This window comes from Pongo pygmaeus, chromosome 10 (genome assembly GCF_028885625.2).
Source record: "Pongo pygmaeus isolate AG05252 chromosome 10, NHGRI_mPonPyg2-v2.0_pri, whole genome shotgun sequence".
Lineage (NCBI taxonomy): Eukaryota > Metazoa > Chordata > Mammalia > Primates > Hominidae > Pongo > Pongo pygmaeus.
Window position 1 is genome coordinate 105368493 of NC_072383.2, and position 21624 is coordinate 105390116.

Sequence of the window (21624 nt, forward strand, 5' to 3'; positions counted from 1 at the left end):
AAAACTTAATTCTACCATATTTGGTTTTAATGTTGTTGCTACTGATAAGCTGCTTATTTGCAGTGCTTCTCAAATGCTTTATGTTGTAATCTAAGGAATAATAAAACACCAGTGGATCCACAAAAGGATTTAAAATCCCAGGGAAGAAATGCAAAGCTAGCGTTGTTGCCATAATAAAATTAAAGAGCTGTCATTAAAGCTCACTAATTCCTATTTTAGCATTTCAGAAAGTGACATGACATCATGTGATTAGGTCTGTCTATTTAACATTTGTTTTTTCTAATTTATACAACATATATTTGAAACAGTTTTTTATTTCCTATCTCATAGTAAGTGCCAAGTAATATTAATGGCTCATTTTGGAAAAGAAATATTTTAATTGACTCTTAAAAGTCACTTTTGAACTTCTTATTATGTTTGTATTTTAAAGGACTATTCAATCAAGTTAAAATATTGTATTTTTTTAATTGCTTTTCAGCAATGCAGTCAACCTTTTAAGCAATGTTCCGGTCTCTTGTTTGGATGTTCTCATTTGTCCGTTAACCCATGAAGAAACAGCCCAAGAGGCAACGACTGTAGATGAACTGCCCAGTAATAAAACAGCTGAGAAAGAAACAGTTTTGAAAAACAATACCATGGTATACAATGGTATGAATATGGAGGCCATTCATGTTTTACTCAATTTTATGGAGAAGAGAATAGACAAGGTAAGGCTGATAAAATGGAAGCCCTGGGAAGACGCTTCCAAAGAATGTAAATGTGCCGTACATACAGACACACATCACAGAGCATGATTTTTAAATCTAAGCTTTTTTTCTGACTGATATGTTGCATAATTGTTTTTACTTTGGAAAGCAGTTTATTACAATATATGATAAATTGCTGAAGCCATGTTAATTTATTTGTTTCATGTTGAAAATTGTGTTCATGCAACACCAAAATTATGAGTAGTGCTTGAAAACAAAGGAAAAAGTAATTACTGTTCCATGTTGTTACTTTGTGAGTCCTAGAAATAAAAAATATCCCCCCAGAAACTTGCTAAATACTCTTCATAATACCTAAAAGACATCTTCCCAAAAAAAAGAAAAAAGAAGACCTTGTCAATTTCCCATTTGTTGTGAGCTGTTTACATTCTCTGGTCTATTACTCACTTTGTCAGGTATCTATATTAAAAGGCGGCAAGGAAGCATAGTCCAGTCACCAAAATTTTGCTTCATTCAAGCCCATTGGCTAAGCCCATGGGAATCCTAGAAAATGTAGGAACATCCAGGAAGGACCAAAAAAGGCAATAGTAAACATGAAGATGATAAAATGGAAATGTTTTTAGGAAAAGAATTTTTAAAATAGTTTGTAAGCTTGGGTAACATAAGATGTCCCCACCTCGCGGATCACGAGGTCAGGAGATTGAGACCATCCTGGCTAACACGGTGAAACCCCATCTCTACTAAAAGTACAAAAAATTAGCCAGGTGTGGTGGTGGGCGCCTGTAGTCCCAGCTACTCAGGAGGCAGAGGCAGGAGAATGGCGTGAACCCAGGAGGTGGAGCTTGCAGTGAGCCGAGATTGCGCCGCTACACTCCAGCCTGGGCAACAGAGGAAGACTCCCTCTCAAAAAAAAAAAAAAAAAAAAGGCCCCACCTCAAAAGCAAATTGATATCCTCAGTTACATGAAGGAAAGTAATACTGTTAGAAACAAAACTAATGTATTTCAAAAACATATGGTTTTTTTTTATAGGGAAGCAGCTATAGAGAGGGTCTAACTCCAGTTCTCAGCTTATTAACTGAATGTTCCCGAGCCCATCGAAACATCCGAAAATTTCTCAAAGATCAGGTAACTGCTTAATGCATATTACATTGCAAAGTTAGTCTTTTTATGTGCCTTTTAAACATAGAATTAATTGAATTTTCTCACAATGATTTTGTTTCAGATAATCGGAAACTCAGTCTTAATCTTTGAAATCTTCTTAATCAAGAAGTGTGTATTTTTTGTCATTCATTCAACAGATGCTACCGAGATCTGCTGTGTGCTATGTTTTGGGCATTGAACAACAGACGAAGTCTTTCCCCTTGGGAAGTTTATTTCCTAGAGAGGGGGACAAAAAGTAAACAAATATAAAATATAATGGCAGGTGGTGATAAGCATTCTGAAGAAAGATAAAGCATTTTAAGAGAAAGGAGACACTTTAAGGGAACAAGGGAGGACCTCTCTGAGATGACATTTGAACAGAAAGGTGGAGAAGTAAGAGTATCTCTGAGAATGTTTGGAAAGGAATGTCCCTGAGAGAACAAGTTCAAAACCCCTGAGACAAGAGGATGCTTTGGTATACTTAAGGAAAAGCAAGAAGGCCAGTGTGCCTAGGCCACAATATGCAAGGGGGAGAGTGGTAGATGAAGAGAGGTAACAAGAGCCGGATACAGCAGGCGGTGAAGGACTTTCCATTCCCTTCTAAGTGAGATGAGAAGATATTGGAGTGTTTTAATAGGAGAAGTGATGTGACCTTATTTATGCTTAAAGATATCCTGGCTACTATTTATGAGATTGACATAGTGGAACACAAATGGATGCAAGGAGACAAGTCCAAAAGACAACTGATGTTGCATGTTTGGAGTAGGATGGTAGTGGTTAGAGTTCATACTTGGGGATATGTTTTAAATATTTTAATATGTCTTAAAAGTAGCTCACAGAACTTGCTGATAGATTGGAATATGGGTTGAAAAAGAAAAAATAAGGGTCATTTTTAAACTTTCAGATTATATCTTAGACTACAAGTGTAAGACTTTGATTGTAACAATACCTGAAACTAGCCTCCTCTAAAATCCCAATTTCAAGCACCTTCTCTTATTTAGTACCCTCAATCCAATATTCTTTCATCCTCTGAGGATTGTCACTCTGTCATTTTTTTCCACTGTTCTTCACTCACTTGTGCCTTCTCTCCTTACCCAGGCTAGATTCCACCTGAGGTTCATTACTATAATCACTCCTTTCCATACATCTCTAACTAGCACCGTGTGCGCTCCCTCAGTTGTACTCACCTGGCAAAACCTAACAAACTGGCTAACTCCAGCTTTCTGCCTACTCTGGGTCTCCACCAAGCCCTTGAACGTGATAAGACAAAATGACACCACCATTTTGACTAGTCTACTTTAAATTTAAGACCACCAGCCCCAACTGGTTCCTTAGCAAACTCCAAGATGACTATTTCACAGCTCCTTTTTCTTCACACCTCCAATGCTTACTGCCCTCTCCTTACTCTCATTTCTTGACTTTGTTTCCTGTTTCATCACGAAATTAAGAAAAAAACTTTATCTTTCCACCATTGCATCTGCTATCTCTCTGCATCTATACTGCCATATCCCTTGTATTCCCATCTGTCACAATGGATGAATCATTGCTACTTCTGTCTGTGGCCAGCATTTGTCCTGGATCTCTTTCTCTCTCATTAACTTTGCACCTGCATTTATTTCCGCTCTCTCTTCTTATATTAATCATTTTTAAAAATGTATTGGATCATTTAAGTCAGCACCCAAACACATCTTTCATCTTAAAAACAAAAACACCTTCCCTTATCCCACTTCTCAAGCTGCCTTTCTATTCCTGTGCTCCTCTTTATGCAGTGTTCCTCAGAAGAGTTCTCTGTACTCACTCTCTCTATTCTTTTTACTCGTTTTTGACTCCTAAACCGTCTGTAATTAGGCTACATGCCTTCCGCCCCACTGCAAAGGTGTTTATCAGAGTCACCAACTCAACTTTGCCAAAGCTAACAGTTCTCAAGTCTCTTTTTTTAAATTCTCCAATATAATTTGATGTAAGTATTCCCTCCTCCCTGAAATACTTTCTTCACTTGGTTTCTAGGACACAATAGAGAACCTCTTTGTTGATCTTCCTCATTTTCCTAACCTTAAATGTTTGAGTGCCCCAAGGCAATACTGTCTTGTCGCTATCTCTGCTGCCATGGTGATCTCATTCAAGAGTCATGGTTTTGAAAATCATCCATATATGCTGATGACTCTCAAATTTATATCTCCAGCCCTAACCTGTCACCTAAGCTCTAGACTTATACAATGAACTGCCAACTCATCTCCTCCTCTTGGATGTGTAGTAGGTATCTCAAGTTTAACATACCTCAGACTAATATCTTGATTTTCATCCCTCCAACCTATTTCTTCCCCTTCTTTCCACATTTCAATACATGGTACCACCATTCACCCAATTGTTCATTTATCACTACATAGAATCTCCCCTAATAAATGAACCAGGTTCATTTTTTCCCTCTGTATTTATGGTCAAGATTTAGTAAGCACCTTACTGTATCTAGAAACACTAATAGGTAGTGCTGATAAGGAGAGATTAGAAAATAGAGACCATCTTTGAGGAATTTACAGTCTGTTGAAAGAAGAGAAATACCCAAAAAGCATGAATAATGATTTAAGCAAGATTAATTAATTAATTAAGGTCATTTCCACATTTGATTATTTTAAGGCATTCTTCCTTGACTAGGAGGAGTTGGTGAAGCACAGTAAATGAAAAGACTTTTTTTCTGCATTTTTGCTTTTTTCCACAAGGGATCCAGGTACACGTAAACTGTTTAGATTTTGCTATCTCTAAACAGAATAGCCAAAAAAAAAAAACCTATTAAAACCTATTAAATACTTCTTAATATGAAGGCCTTGGGCCACATATTGTGTCATTATAAAAGATTATGTGACCACTGTCTGTCTTCAAGAAACATTATAGTAGAGGTATGGAGATGAAACATGACAGGTAAAAAGATAACTAAAGATACAAGGCATAATACAGAAATCAACTTTCCTTCTGAAGAGGATGCACTGTAGACTGTTATGATCAAGAAAGGCAGAACTTAAAGTACAGATGATTAACTCTGATAATAATATAAGTGGAACCTTGATTTATTATTATGCCCTGTAGTGAATACCTGGTTAAATCCAACTCATGCATACCCAAAGGAAATTGGTCTATATTCTGTATTTGGGAGGTAGAAAAGAAGGCAAGTGGTAGAAATTACTGACCCAGGTTGTATTATTCTGGAGAGGCTTATAGAAGCAATGAGTATTTGGGGGATTTGACAAAGAAACTGGACAAGATTTGTCAAAGAAAAAATTTGTTGGAGGTAGTATTCTGGGGGGAAATACATATGCAGTTTGGGAGTGGTATATAACAATAACAACAAAATTTTGTTAAAAATTTGTTTTAAGGAACCAAAAATGTAGCTAACAAAATTTTTACATGATAACCTTTGTTCATAGATTCTGTACTCTAGGTACTGTAGACATATACTACATGAAATCATTTGTTACATGTTTCATTCTTCTAGAAATGGGAGATGTACTAAGTATGGTTCAATAATGGTTCACAGTAGTAAGGATTTATTGTGCAATTACTTTGTGCCTAGCATTTTATTCTACCCAGCCAGAGACTGAAATATGGATTCTGTAAACACTTTGGATAGGTTACTCAATTTTCTGAGATTTAGTTTCCATTTTTGTTTATAGCTGTGTCTCCCCTGCCTCTGATATCTCCTGATGGTGGATACTTGATATAGAAAGAGAGAGAGGGAAGAAAGTCATTTGAGTAGATCAAGTAAAATTAGATATACATAAAGGATCTGGGATATAATAGGTGCACAGTAAGTTCTTATTTGACTTTGTGTCTGCCCTCATTTCTTAGCACAGTGCCTAGCTTATATAATAGAAGGCACTTAATAAAAGCTTCTTGAATTAATTCATTTTTCCTTCAACCAGCAAATATTCATTAAACACCTGTAATATGCTAGACACTGGGAAGAGAGCAGTAAACAAAACAAAGAAATCTCTGCCCCAGTGGATCTTGGTCTTGTGGAAGGAGGCAGACAAGTAAACAGATAATTATATACTATGTCCGGTGGTGATAAGTGCTATGAGGAAGGTTCTGGCAGAGTAAAGAGGTGGAGGTGTTGCAAAAAGAGAGTGCTAAAGGTTAGCGATATGGAGTGGTCAGGGAATGTCTCCTGTAAGTGACATTTTGGCAAACACCTGAAGGAAGTAAGGAGAGAGCCATGCAAGTTTCTAGAAAAAGAGTTTCTGGGCAGAAGGAGAAGCAAATTCAAAAGACCTGAGGCAGGAAAGTACTTGGCATGTTTAAGAAGGTCCATGGAGGTCTGTGTGTCTGTAACAGCATAGGCAGGGAGAATAGTAGAAATGAAGTCGGAGAAGTAGCAGGAAGCCAGATTATATGGAATCCTGTAAGGAAGTTGTAAGGACCTTGCCTTTTACTGTGAGATGAGAAGCCATGGGAACTGGAGAACTTTGAGGAGTGACATGATCTGACTTTCAAAGGATCATCCTAGCTGCCATATGTAGAAAATGAATTAGAGAGTGACCAGCATGGAAGCAGAGACCACTTACAAGGCTTTGATATTAGTCCAGGGAAATATTGGTACCTTGGACTTGGTAATACTGGAGGAGGTGGGGAGAAGTGGTTGGATTGTGGGTATATTTCAGAGGTGGAGCTGACATAATATTCTGATGGATGGATATTAAAGAGAGGAGTCAAGGATATTTCCAGGGTTTTTGTACTAAGCAATTGGGAGAATGGACCTACCATTTAATGAGATGGAAAACTGATGAGGAACAGGTTTGGTGGGAACTTCAAGAGTCCTGCTTAGGACCCGCTAAATGTAAGAGGTCTATAAAAGCCTGGAGGTCGGAAACACAGAGTAGAATAGTGGTTACCAGGGGCTGTGGAGAAGATGGGGAGTTATTATTCAATAGATGTAAAATTTCAATAATGTAAAATTATTAAGTTCAAGAGATCTGCTGTACAACATTGTACCTATAGAATGATGGTTACCAGAGGCTGGGAAGGATAATGGGGGAGTGGTGGGAGAATGAGGAGTGGGATGGCTAATGGGTACAAAAATGTAGTTCAATAGAATGAATAAGATGTAGTATTTGATAGCACAACAGGGTGAGGTCAACAATAATTTGTTGTACAGTTTAAAAACAGCTAAAAGAGTATAATTGGATTGTTTGTAACACAAAGCATAAATGGTGGATATCCCATTTACCCTGATGTGATTATTATGTATGGTATGCCTGTATCAAAATATCTCATATATCCCATAAATATATAACCTACTATGTACCCACAACAATTAAAAAAATTTTTTTCTTTTTAGTTTATTTATTTATTTATTTATTTATTTATTTATTTTTTGTAGAGACAGGGTCTCGTTATGTTGCCCAGGCTGGTCTCGAGCTCCTGGTTTCAAGCGATCCTCCTGCCTTGGTCTTCCAAAGCGCTGGGATTACAGGTGTGAGCTACCATGCCCAGCCAAAAATTAAAATTAAAAAAAAAAAAACTACACAAAAAAATACTGTATGGTACACATACAGATTTAAGAAGGTTAGAAAAAAGAAACAAGGAATCAGTCATGGGTCCCACCAAGACTTAACTGAATCAGAATCTGCATTTTAACAAGATCCCCAGGTGTTTGGAATGCACATTCCAGTCTAAAATCATTAGCCTGAAAAGCCCTAGTTAACAGGATGACTTCAGGACACTTTAATATGCTCTGTAATCAGTCTGTAAGTGTAAGTAAGGTGGTGGCAGTGTATTTAATATTGTGTTAGATTGAATATCCTCTATATAGATCTATCATAGATATAATTATCTTAAAAAATGAAAGTGAGTCAATTTTAATATATTTTCTGCCCTTATTTAAATCTATTAGTTTCCATAGCTCTTTGTAAAATCCTATAATTTCTGTGATAAAAAAAGAAGTTTGGAGGTCAGGGAAGAAATCAACAATGGAGATATAATTTAGGGCAGGGGTCCCCAACCCCAGGGCCCGGTCCATGGCCTTTTAGGAACTGGGCCGCACAGCAGGAGGGGAGCAGCAGGCGAGCATTACTGCCTGAGCGCTGCCTACTGTTGTATCAGCTGGTGCATTAGATTCTCATAGGAGCACAAACACTATTGCGAACTGTGCATGCAAGGGATCTAGGTTGTGTGCTCCTTATGAGAATCTAATGCCTGATGATCTGAGGTGGAGCGGTTTCATCTTGAAACCACCCACCAAGCCCCAGTCTGTGGCAAAATTATCTTCCATGAAACCGGCCAAGTCCCTGGTGCCAAAAGGTTGGGGACTGCTGATTTAGGGAGTCATCAGGATGCAGAGACTATAAAAAGCCATAAAACTGGATGAGATCACAAATTGAGTAAAAATAATGAAGTTGCCTACAAACTCAGCCCTTGAATATTCCAACATTAACAAAACAGGAATAGAAAAGACAATTGGCAAGAGAGGCTGAGACAAAGCCACCAGTGGGATAGGAGGAGGACCAGGAGAAAGGGGTGTGGGTGGATGAATGGGTGAGTGAGTGAGCAAACTAACAGACAAACTAAGCAAGTTTCATAAGCCCTCTGGGGATCAGTCTATTTGCCATTACTTTTAAAAGCAAAAACCACAATTACTTTTGCACCAACCTAATACAAAATGGGGATGAGAGTGATGTTACTACCTCCTTTGCGGGGTTACTGTGAGGATTATAAATAATGTATATATACCATCTATTACAGCAACTAATGCATAGAAAGTACTCAAAAATTAAAAGCCATTTTTGTTATAAAATTAAATAACTAGAAAACGTAAGTACAGTTTTTTTAATTAAATAAAGGTTGAGTGTCCCTAATCTGGAAGTCCAGAATGCTCCAAAATCTGCAACTTTTTGAGCACCAACATGATGCTCAAAGGAAATGGTCATTTTGGAGCATTTCTGATTTCAGATTCTAGGATTAACGATGCTTAATCCAGATGTATATATAACACGAGATATTTCAAAATCCCCCCAAAATAGAAGTCCGAAGCACTTCTGGTCCCAAGCATTTTGGATAAGGTATACTCAACCTATACTGAAAATGTTGGAGGACTCAAGAGAAGGTAAAAATCAATATGACTCAGGGTATTAGGGAAGTCTTCATGGAAGAAAGAGAAACTTGACCTAAACTTCAAAATGGATTTTCATAGAGGCAAGTTGAGGCATTCCAGGTGTTGAGATAAAAACTCGGAAATTCTCTTGAGGATAGTGTGATGGTACAGTGAAGAGATGTTTCTGTTCAAATGAAACCTCATCAGAGGCATGAAATCACTTGAGGTCTGGTTTTTGTTGTTTAGTTTTACTTGGAAGCTAACTTTTTTTTTTTTTTTTTTTTTTTTTTGCTCCTACAATACAAACCCCAGTAGACATTACAAGACTGGCCAGTTGCATTGTACCATCCTCACTCACTCTAGTAGCCTCGATTGATGATGGTTTTTGCATTTGTGCCATCAGGTTTTACCACCGTTGAGGGATGTGACAAATCGACCTGAAGTTGGCTCAACTGTGAGAAATAAGCTGGTGCGCCTCATGACACATGTTGACCTTGGAGTCAAGCAAATTGCTGCTGAATTCCTTTTTGTCCTTTGCAAAGAGAGAGGTAGGTTAAACTCTCTTTGCCTCTGCCTTTTATCTTTCAGAGGGACTTTGAGAAATTTAATTGATAGTGTTAGTACTGGTCGTCTCATTCCGTTCTTTCCAAAGCTTACTGTTTGTTCTATTAGAGAGGCTGAGGAGTTAATAAAAATTAATAGCCAAAAACATTTTTATACGCTTCTGAATTCATTGAGACATGCAAAGACAGATACATTACCAAACACACTCACATTTAAACTTTGCCTTCTGTATCCTTAACCCAGCCTTCATCTTAATGGGGCAGGACATACAGCCATTATGAAAAATTGGTTCAGTAATTCAGCGGCTACTATTTTAATAAGAGGCACAGGTCTGGGTTAATTCCTCTTTTTAATTCCTCTTGGAATTAAAGCTATAGGAGTTTTGGTTTCTTTACTACGTTTTCCAATCAGTAGTTACTGAATGTGAGCTATATAATATACTGAATAGAAATTTTTAAAATGCGTAATACCCTTGAGACAAAGTTAAGATAGTGGTAGAGAGAAATTTTAAAATAACTGTACTACAATGTAATAAATACTACTCTGTAAGTGTATATAAAGTGATTGTCTACTGAGATAGATCCAACAATTAAATATATTTTCTAAAATTATATGGATTACTCTGCAAAAGGCAAGTTTTCCAAACAAGGAACTTTGATTATTCAGTTATTCTTACTTATTTTTTCTTCTTCTACTTTGTAAGTCTGCTAGTATAAAATCCCATCTAAGCAGCTCTATATTCTACTTTTTTAAAGTACCCCAGTTTTATAAGATAGATAATTTGGAGATGGAAAAGTTCACTCCTCTTAAAATCTTAAGTCAATTGTTATTCTTAAACTTCATTTCTGATGTATTGATCCAACCACTTAAGTTCACATTAAGATGGCATGTTAGTAACCTAATTTGATCATTATTATAATGGTGATTATGAATTGAGAGGTATCATGTGCCTGACATTCTATGTATAATCTCATTTAATTTTCATAATGACCCTCTAAGGTAAATATTATATTTTGATTTCATAAATGAAGCAACCTTCCACCTGAGAGCCTTTCAATAACATGTCACACAGTTGCTGAGGGCAGGAGCCCAAATTTGGGTCCTGTCTTTTCTTTCTGCCATATTTTCTCTCATAATAATTATATTAACTATTATCATAGACTGTTTAGCATCTGTTCTTTTAGACAATTTACTTCTTCTTTAATGACTTTGAAAAAAGATTGATTTAGCATCTTGGAATTAAGTGGTTAGCATAGTGCCTTGCTCATAGTTATCTGTAAATATTGGCTGAATTGAATCGATTTGAGATCAGAAATGATCTGTTTTTTAAAGTGTAATTATACATGTATATGCATAAATCCAAAATCACACATATGTGTATCTATTCATTTTAAAAGGTTTGTCAAAATATATACCAAAATATTATTTATTGTTACCTCTGAGTAATAAGAGTACTGGTGATTTTTTTAGTTGTCTGTATAATTTTTCTGTAATGAACATGTTTTTTTTGTGTACCTTTAAAAAGTTTTAAAATGGGGAAAATAAAGTTTATTTCTCCTGTAATTACATATCTAAGTGTATATCTAAGTATATAAATCTAAATAAATAATTACATATCTAAATAATTTCTAAATATAATCACATTACTGACGAGTGAGTGTCATAGCAAATATGGTAAATTGTATTTATAAGTGAATTTTGTTAACTTTTTAAATTTGAAATGGTTGGTTTTGCTCCCCCTTGGACCCAGTATTTAGTTTCATAGTCCTGTCTTTGAGCCCAAAGCTAACCTCCATTAGCAGATAATATATTTTTAATTTGACCTCAACAATTCTGCTTTATAGTCTTTTTTTTTTTTTTTTGAGACAGAGTCTCACTCTGTCGCCCAGGCTGGAGTGCAGTGGTGCAATCTCGGCTCACTGCAACCTCCGCCTCCCAAGTTGAAGCGATTCTCGTGCCTCAGCCTTCTGAGTAGCTGGGACTACAGGCACGTACCACCATGCCTGGCTAATTTTTGTATTTTTAGTAGAGACAGGGTTTCACCATATTGGCCAGGATGGTCTCGAACTCCTGTCCTTGTGATTTGCCCACCTCAGCCTCCCAAAGTGCTGAGATTACAGGCGTGAGCCACCGCACCTGACCTATAATCATTTTTTTCCTTCCAATTTGATTATTAGTTTAGTAAATGTATTCTTCCGGAATAAACAGACATTTGTTCAACAAATGTTTTTGAGCTAGACCCTGGAATTACAGAGGCATATAAGATAAACAATGTTTCTGCGCATGTATTACTTACTTTTTTATTTAAGGGTCACAGACTCAAATGCCTACAGCAGCCAGGCTGGTAATAAAAGTAAGTCAAGTGGACTAGATGTAAGATGAACAAATGAAAGCTGACACTTGGCTCACTGTTGGGGAGACAATTGGCTGGTGTGGGGAGACGAAGGGACTGTGGGAGATTATAAAGAGTATGTTGCTACTATTTAGCAGCAACTGATGGTTACCATCAAGGAACATGTGGCCAGTGTTAGCAGATGTTCCATGTTTTCAAGAGAAGCTCTCTGTTTTTAAATGTTGTCAGCTAGTTCAAATTTAAAACCTTCTGGCCAGAAAAAAAGAAAATGTCTACAGTTTACCTTCAACTTAACAGTAATCAGATTTTGGAATTTGGGTTTGGAGGTAGACTATTAAAATAAAATAAAATTCAAATAATTTTTCAGAATGTCTGAACTGTCTCTTAAGGATATGCCAACTAAATTTGAAAGTGAAGGCACCTTGATCAAGGCTCAAAGGTCAGACCACTAAGTAGAGACAGACAGTAAGCAGCAGTTATAATGGGTTAGGAACACAGAGACTGCATTAAGAAAGAGGGGCCAGACGCGGTGGCTCATGCCTGTAATCCCAGCACTTTGGGAGGCTGAGGCGGGCAGATCATGAGGTCAGGAGATCAAGACCATCCTGGCCAACATGGTGAAACCCCATCTCTACTAAAAATACAAAAATTAGCTGGACGTGGTGGCGCATGCCTGTAATTCCAGCTGCTCAGGAGGCTGAGGGGAGAATCACTTGAACCTGGGAGGTGGAGGTTGCAGTGAGCCAAGATCACGCCACTGCACTCCAGCCTGGTGACAGAGCGAGACTCCGTCTCAAAAAAAAAAAAAAAAGAAAGAAAGAGGTAAGAGAGAAAGGACAAAATTTTATGGAAGACTAGGCACAGAAAGAACCATCCAAAGGTTTTAAATACCCATCTGTGCCAGGCCCAACTGTATCCCCAGCACAGAGTGGCCCACAGGTTAACTTGTACTTGTGCCATTAACTTGTTCAATTGAGCCTGAACATGACTATTTTTATCTCCCTGCAAATTGTGTACTTTCTATTAGGGGCCTAAAAATAGGCCTTACATTGTTTAATTAAAAGAAAATGATTTGTAAAATAATCTGCCTTGGTAGGGGTTCCCCCCCACCTTTTATCGTATTCATTAAATCTCAGTATGTGGTAGGCATTGTGATGTAGGGGTGAATTACAAAGAAAAATTAGGCTTGAACTCCCTTAGCACATAGACCCACACCAATAAATTTACTGTAATACCCACTTCAGTCTCAGAGGAATAGGTTATCTCTTTAGCTTGAGGTTCACTAGTCTCCCTTTCCTGTTGATCATTTCTCTTCCTGTGTTTGCAGAAGCGTTGCTCCATCACTCATTACCCTTTATTCTTTTGTTCTTTGAACTCGCCCTATGTGCTTTCCCCAATCTCTGTGCATACTTATATCACTGTCCTTCACTGCCTAACATCTTGAAAAACTTAGTCCTCAACTTGCTGCAAGTCAGGCTTTCCACAAGCATTCCCTACCCTCCAAATACCACTGAAAATGCTCTCAATAAGGTCACAAATTACCTGATTTTCAAAAGCAATGGGTATTTTTTAGTTTTTGTCTTATTACGTCTCTCATAACAGTTAATGCTATTGTCCACTTTCTTTGTTTCTGTACTACCACACACTCCTAGATGTCCTTTGACCTCTCTTCTTTCTTTTCAGTCTGATTTGCTAGCTCCTGTCCTTGTCCACATTTAATTGCTGGTGTTCCCTGAAGTTATCTTTTGGTCCTCATCCACACTTCACATTGCTCCCTGAGTAATCTCATCCTCTCCCTTGGCTTCTGTTTGCGTAGATTCCCAAATCTCTGTATCTTTAGCCCCAACCTTTCTTCTGAACCCAGTCATATTAATCCACTTGCTTGCTGGACCTCTCTGCCTGAGTTTCTCACTGGTACCTCAAACTCATGGCTAAAGTTGAATTTATGATCTTCATTCCCATGCCCTTCAACCTTTTCATTATCCTTCTATCACTTTCTCTGCAAACAGCACCACTGTCTGTTTAGTTCCTAAAGCCAGAAACTTAGAGTTACCCTAGATTCCTTCTTTACCTGTAGAAGTCATAATCACCACATCTGTAGATTTTACCTCCTGTTAAATATCTTTTATTTATTTCACCCATTCTGTTCCCACACCACCATCTTAGTACAGGCCCTTAAAATTATTTTAACTATTAATAAGCTATTAAAATATCTCATCTCTCTGTTTCTAGTCAGATTTCCTTCAGTTTGTCTTCCACATGGTTAACAGAGGGATTGGTGTAAAACACAAATATAATCTCGTCATTCCCCTCATATAAAACTTTCAGTGATTCTCTGTTGCCTGCATGGTAAAATCCAAATTTTACCTCCACAGAGTCTCTGTGTAGTGTATTTTAAATCTATTCCCCTGTTACACTGCATGCTTAATCATACTAAATTCTTTATCCTTGCCTGATTATACTGCACCATTTCTTGGCATATCTCCATGGCTTGGCAGATGCTGTTCCTTTTGTGAGGAATGCTCTTCCTCATCTTTGTTACCATGGCGAACTTTACTTATCCTTGAAGACCAGCTTAAGCATCATCTCTGTGAAGACCTTCCTGGCAGAGTTCATCATTTTCTCCTTTGTGCCATTTTTCCTTCTGTTGTTAATACTTTTGACATTTGCTATGTTGTAACTCTTTATTTGTTGAACTTATATTCTAGACACTGAGTTTCCTTTACATCGGAGATCATGTCCTACTCATCTTTGGATCCCCAGTGCTTAACAGATAGCAGGTGCCCCATAGATGTTTAATAAAAGAGCAAATGTTTGTGCTCTCTATAAATTCAGGCTGGTGAATACAGGGTCCCATTTAAAGGAGTAATTTCAGTACACTATGATAAGTGCCCTAAGAAGAAATGTGCCAGGTGCTATGGCAACCTGGAAGTGGGAATGCTTGGGCGGTGTGGAGGAGATCAGAGAAAGTCTTCACAGAAGAGGACAGAGAAATAGGAAGTAGCCTTGAATGTATAGAAAAGAGACTAGTTTAAGGTGTGAGGAATCTTTAGGAGACAAGTTTGGAAAAGACAGCAGAGGCCAGAAAATGAGCCCTTTAGGCCCTGTTTTGGAATTTGAGCTTAGTTTTTAGGGGAAGACGTTAGAGATTTTATCCAGGAAGGTTGTAAAATCCTATTTTTGCTTTACAAAGATATTTTGGGCAGTTGTGTGGATAAGAAATGGAGGAGTGTGAGACTGAAAATAAGGACACCAAGACGAAGCCACTAGTTGAGTCTTCTAAAAGTTACAGCATTTGACTAAAGGAAAAGGATTTTCACAGAGAAGGGGGAATGGTCTCTGGGTAGAATCTGGTTCTTGACATTCTTTGTTCTTGGTAAAAGAGCAAAAACGTATTGCTTTTATTTTAGAGTATGGTAGAACCCACATTTGTGTAACTGTCTATGTTATTACCAGTGCAGTTCTGACTTTGCACAGTGCTGCTGTGGTTGGTTTCCTCTGTTCATAGTGCCCTCTAGCATCCTGATAAAATGGTGAAATATTTCTCGCAATTTTTTGACTGAACGCTGAATTGTTTCATTTAGGCAGCATTTTCATATAACTGCATGGATAATTACTATGCAAGGAACAAATATATTTGTGTGTTTCCTTTTTATTTTAGAACCACCCAGAAAATCTTGTTTGCACTAGCAGCTCACCTTAACATCCAAGTGCAGTCAGTTTTCCGTTTACTACTTTCCCAGTATCAAATAGGATATTTTGTGGTGTATTTGAAAACAGACTTAAAAGTAGCTATAAACACTGCTTCAGTGCTTCTCACTGTGAGGATTTCGTATTTCATTTGTCTCACCTTCTCTACCCCTAATTTTTGGGTATTTTATCCTGTTAACAGAAGTTCATGTGATTTTAAAACTCTTGGCTGTACCCTTTATCTACTTTGAAGGCAAACTATGTCTTAAGTCACCTTTGTAACCCACACTGCCTGTCATAGAGTTAGCACATAAGGTTTGTTCCAGTGAAAGAGGAGTTGACATGATTTTCATAAAATTGCCGGGGGCTTTTACTGTTAACTGGCTTCCAGAGAGATTTTCTACATAAGAGAACAGTTATTTAGTATTCTGTTTACTTCTGTTTCACCTATTTTGGCTTTTCATAACCTTTGCATTTTTAAACTCTTTTAATTTTTCGCCATTTTGTGTCTTTTTAAATTATTGTTATTTTGTCTTTAAGTATATTCATTTAAACATTCATTCATATCTCAATTTAGAGTTTCCTAATTGTAATGAGTATTTCTTTTCTGGATCCACTAAACCTCCTTGTTTGTTAAAAATAAGCTTTATCAGTAATGCTTACAATGATAGCATCACCTACTATCTGTAAGGTACTTTGTGTGGGTTTAGATCTGTGATCCTTTGCCTTCAGTGGCTTTGTGTCTGACCATGTCAGTAAGAAAATGTTTGACCTTCATGAATATTAAGAATACCTATATACACTGAACACTCATTTCTTCTGCTAGTACTTTTTAAGGATTCCTTCATTTATCTAAAGCACTACATCTTGGGGAGGCACTGATGCCAAGAGAGAGCATATCAGACTTATTCAGAGGGCTTACCCCACCCTCATTCAATAATTCTAATAGGATTCTGTCTAGCACCCACTGAGAATTATTACAGAGAGACCACAGTTACCAGTAGGTTTTAAGATTGAAAATGACTAGTTTCAACATCATTTAATATACTCATTAGCCCATGTTTCCTTTTGCACAGATTTCACCAGTTTGCTATATTATTTGAAAGCAGGGCTTCCTTTTATTTATCCCCATACCACCTATTTTCAGTGTCATGAGAAGGACCCTCTAGTTCAGGTATTTGAAAATGTAACAGTAAACTCTATCCTAGAATATATTTATCCTGTCCGTATCCTCCATGATTTTATACTCTGATCATATATACCCACTTTTCTTACCTATTTTCCTTTCCACCAACCCTTTCAGTTCCCCAGTCATTTTAATTACCTTTTTCTGAATCTTCTCCAGCTCTATTTTGTCTTTTTTGAGGTAAGTGATCTGAATTACAGATGTAGATTTTACTATGGCTTTATACGTGGATAAGATTGTATGTTATGTTGTGTTTCCTACAGTTGCCTTTCAGTTGACATTTTAACAACATTCTGTTAAAGACCTTAAGTAAATTTTCTCAATTCTTACCTTTTGATTAAATATTCTAATGTTTGCCTTGAAATTGTACCTGAAGAAAATGAAATACTGCTAAACAAAGCTGCCAGTTGTTGCTTAGTATCTTCCTTAAAGGTGTTTAGAAATCACTAAAAACATTATTACAGTGCAAGTGTCCCTTGCAAAAGTTGTGTGTGTCTGCTCATCTTAAGAGAGACATCACCTGACCCTGTTGGCAGGATAATACTTTCAGAGAACCTGAACCAAACTTTTCATTAGGCTTCCTTTTTTTTTTTTTTAAACTAAGATAATTCTAAAATGATCATTTTACCCACTCTTCTCAGAGAAAAAGAATGTTTACTTCGTGGTAGATACTTTTCATACTTTGCATATATTAACTTGTGAGGTAGATAGTTACTATTCTGTTTCTACAGATTAGAAAACTAGGATAAAGCTGCAAAATATCTTACCCAAGGTCAACCAGTTAGTAATTGGTAGAGCCAGTATTGAAATCCAGCCAGTCTGACTCCTGGGTCTACCTTCTTAATGGGCTTCATGTGCTTATATATGGTTGCTGACTTTTTATTTTAAAAAAGCAGTAAGTTATCACCTATGCTATTTGCTAATATCCTTCCTTAAGTTTTCTTTATTTCTTCCTCCCTTTTCCTCCAATTCCAACAAAGAATGAGAGAGAGATTTTACATTATGTGCCATATTGCTAAAATCCCAATCTGACTTTCACTCTCTCTAGTTTCTTATCATTTCTCCAAAACTGGATTTTTAGATAGTAAGATCTGAGATCAGAAACTTAAAGCGTGGCCCTTACCAAAGGCCTGGCAGTCACAGAGGCCCCACTTTTGCCATAAAGTGTGTTCAGAACAGCTCTGTTTTAGTTTCTGTTACCTCAAAAAAGGCTCTTAGTCCCCAGAGCCTATGGGAAAATTTGTAAGTAATTCAGTATAACCACTACCACATTTTGAAATTCTCTCAGTTTAAAGGTTTACTGCCATAGTGTGTGTCTTCAACCTTCTTTTGTTGGTGAGTGGTTGATGATGATGGTGAAGACCCAAGGATTCCTATCTAAAACCCTATTCTGTTTTTGCAGTGGATAGTCTGCTGAAATACACTGGCTATGGGAATGCTGCAGGACTGTTGGCGGCCAGGGGCCTCTTGGCTGGAGGAAGAGGAGATAATTGGTACTCAGAGGACGAGGACACAGACACTGAAGAATACAAAAATGCAAAACCAAAGTATAGTATCAAATTTCTTTTCACCTAACTATGGCTGTGCCTTTGAGTTGGTTATTTGCCTTTTACTTCCTTTGTCTTTCATTTTCCAAGTGTTTCTTTTCTTTTGTGGATTTGGAAACTTTCCATTTAATGGTGTTTTTAGAGGCAGTTTCATAGCTAGTGCCTTAGAGAGTGACTTCAAGTGATGGAGGAAGGCTAATAATGCAAGAAATGATATTTTCAACATACTTATTATCTTCTCCCAAGTACTAAGAGAGCTGGTGTGTTTAGGTTGTACTGAAAAAGTGTTATTGCTTACTATTTGCTTTCCTTTCCATAGGTTAAGATTTTATAAGGTATAACCAAGACCACATATTTAAGTTGATTATTTGATGCTTCAGTCTTTCTCAGAAATCTAAATGTAGGTTCTGATCCTCCCCCTTGCATAAAAGCCCTTATAAGTCAATAAAATAGGCAACAAGACACATTAATATCAAAAGAAAAGAAGACTGGCTTCACAGTGAATTTTAATCAAACAAACATATAGATACTCATCTTTTAACAGATACATGAGTGCAATGAGTAGGCAAACCAGAGACTCTGTGAGGTCTTCTCTGAGTCAGTGCTTAACAAATTAAAGACACTATAATTATTCTCTTTTATCCCAAGATAAACCACCTCTGCTTCCTCCTATTCCCTCTCCATCCTTTCCATCCCACTCGTAACCCTCAACCCATGTGTAAATTCTTAGTTTCCGCTTATTAGGAGTTATTTGAGCTATGTTTTTTCTGGGTTCCATTTGAAGATTTCCATCTGAAAATTGGAAAAGCATGCCCTTTCCTTGTGACATGGTGACATTGACATGCTGTGTTTTCTGCTGGCCATCTTCTGGAGTGTGATGTGGATCATGCAGTAGGTGATCGAGGATAGACTATCTTTATCTGCAAAATTAGATACTTTTAAAAACCATACATTGTGCTTTGTTGACATGCAAGTAATGGGTTGTCAGAAGGTGAAAGAAATGATCAGTTCCCGATTAGACAGGACATATATGGCCTGTTTCTTGGCAAATCAGGTCTGAGTAGGTAGTGTTACTTTTAGCATCCCCAATGCCATCAGCCTTAGTAGGATCTTATAGAGTGTGTCCTAGAAATAAAGACTTTTGGGGAGAAAGCTGGCAATGACTCTAAGCACTATTTTCTTAAGACTGCCACCATTTAAATATTATCAATTGGCTATCTCTGACAAGTATTTGAAGCTAAGATAGAGGAATGCTGCTTCTTTCTTTCCCTAATTATAGAAGTCATCATTCTAAATTAGTCTTACTAGCTTTTTTCATTCTATAAACTATATTTCCTTATCAGTTTAATATTGATATCTCTTGATTTGAGCCATTAAAATACACCACTTGAGAAATTTCATATTTCTAAATGAAAGTAGCAATTACATTAGGCATTTCTTACATCCCAGGGTGTGTGGACACATTCAACTATGATACAGAACTCATGAGTACTCATACATGGTTGATATCTTTGCATCTCAATGTGTATTGTTAATTTTGTTTAGTAGATAACTTCTGTAATGGTAATGGTCATATATACAGCAAGCACCAGAATGCTACTATAACAATAGGGAAATAGAATTATGTTACATTGTGGAAGTGGTGTTAGATTTCAGGAAGTACCTTCTGTTGAAATCAACAGCCATGATTAGTATTATTACTGTCTTGGCTCTCTGTCACGGAAAGTTTCTGTACTTAAGCCTTACATCCCTAATTATAATATTCAGCCTTTGGACTTTGCTTATAATATTCATAGGAATGGTATGTTTGTGTAGTCAGAATAGTCACCATTGTGAAATTTTGTTGTATTTCTTAAACACTGCTCATTATAAGTATAAATGTGTGTTTTTCAAGTAGCATCACATCTTCCCCCTTCGGATAGATTTGCATCTGTTTTTCTCTTAAATTTTCCTTTTTTAAAGTGAAAAAGTGTGGTGAGATATTTAATGTTACTTTAAAATATTTGTTCAAATGATTTCTATGGAAGTGGTGGTAAATAAAGTACTTTGCAAGCAGGAGTACCCTTTGTACTCTGTGGAGCGATCCACAGAGCTCAAAGAACTTGTTTCCTAAAAACTGTTGTAAAAAATTTTTTACCAATCAAGCTTATAAAGTCAGCATCTGAAAGGATTGCTTACTCCCCTACCCCTGAATACCGTTCACCAGTCAGAGTTCCCAAGATCTCAGTCTGCTTTTCTTGTGATGCATTTATTCACAACAGTTGCTACTATTGGCAGAAGCAGAGAACTTACTCTTCATCCAGTTGGCTGTAGTCCCATTGTCAAAACTTTAAGTGGATTCTGATTAATGCACCAAGGTAACCTGTAATCCTTTACTGGAATCTGAAACCAAGAATTGTATGGAGCTTACATTCAGGCTATGGGAGACAGTTAATATCACAACAAAGCTTTTTGTGTCAAAATAAATGTATTTAATGGACTGGAAATGGCTTTCTGCAATTAGCACACTTAGAGAAAATACACTCATAGAATTGAGTTACATGCCACATAAATTTTTGGTGTATGTCTAGCCAGGTTTGTTGAAAGTTTTCAGATAAACTTTAGTCCTGTGTCAAAGGGAAACCAAATTTCTAAATTCTAACCTTTATACCTGTTTCTTTTATGCCTCTGAGAATGGAGGTCCCTTGACTGTAAAGGTGATATAACTGGCTGGTATGGTTTATACATTATTCTAGACATCAGTTGAAAGATGTGTGTCTAATGATATTTGGCTCCTTTTAGACGAGTGGCTTTCACAGGGTGCATAGGCATCTAGAGGCCCAAAGAGGTATCTTTAAAAGGCTGCTTTGTGGAGGGATAGGAGGAACAGATGGTCAAAAGTGAGCAGAACCCTAGGGAGCCTCCTTGCACACTTAACACACCACACCAGTTCATAATCAGATCCAAAAGCTTAAAACCATTGTACTAATAAACTCAGGGGTGTTTCCTTCTTGACCATATTTTTCTCAGCTGTAGCTATACCACCAGCTGCATAAACAGTTTCTTCAGCACAAGGCAAGATACTTTTTCTTTTGTTTGTCAAGATTTTGCTATGCTGCTTCAGTCAAGTCTTTTTATAGTTGTCTTATTATATTGGGCTTTATAAATTTATTTATTAATATTAAATATTTATTGAAGTAAGTGACAGAAACCAGGACATGAAGATTTTTCTCTTTGCCCAGTTTGGGCTGTGATGACGTATTTATGTAAAATAGCATTTCTAGGAACTAGAACCTATTACTGTAAGCAGTCATAAAACGTATCTAAATTCAGAGTTCTAAAAGACCAGAGGTAAAAGAGGCCAGTATATTAGCTTAAC

The 21624-nt window shown here is 37.0% G+C and overlaps 1 protein-coding gene across 10 annotated transcripts in view; it reads left to right on the top strand.

Annotated features, from left to right (window-relative positions):
* Positions 1-21624, top strand: part of RIC8B (RIC8 guanine nucleotide exchange factor B) — a 116412-nt gene that overhangs the window by 71437 nt on the left and 23351 nt on the right. For all 10 annotated transcript variants that reach the window (XR_008493035.2, XR_010122695.1, XM_054445066.2 and 7 more), the window contains 4 exons: positions 479-707; positions 1735-1830; positions 9330-9474; positions 18122-18266. Coding sequence is in view for 8 of the 10 variants with exons in the window: in XM_054445066.2 (XP_054301041.1) it covers positions 479-707; positions 1735-1830; positions 9330-9474; positions 18122-18266 (615 nt within the window). In the remaining 2 variants the exon portion in view is untranslated. The remainder of the gene's footprint in view (positions 1-478; positions 708-1734; positions 1831-9329; positions 9475-18121; positions 18267-21624) is intronic.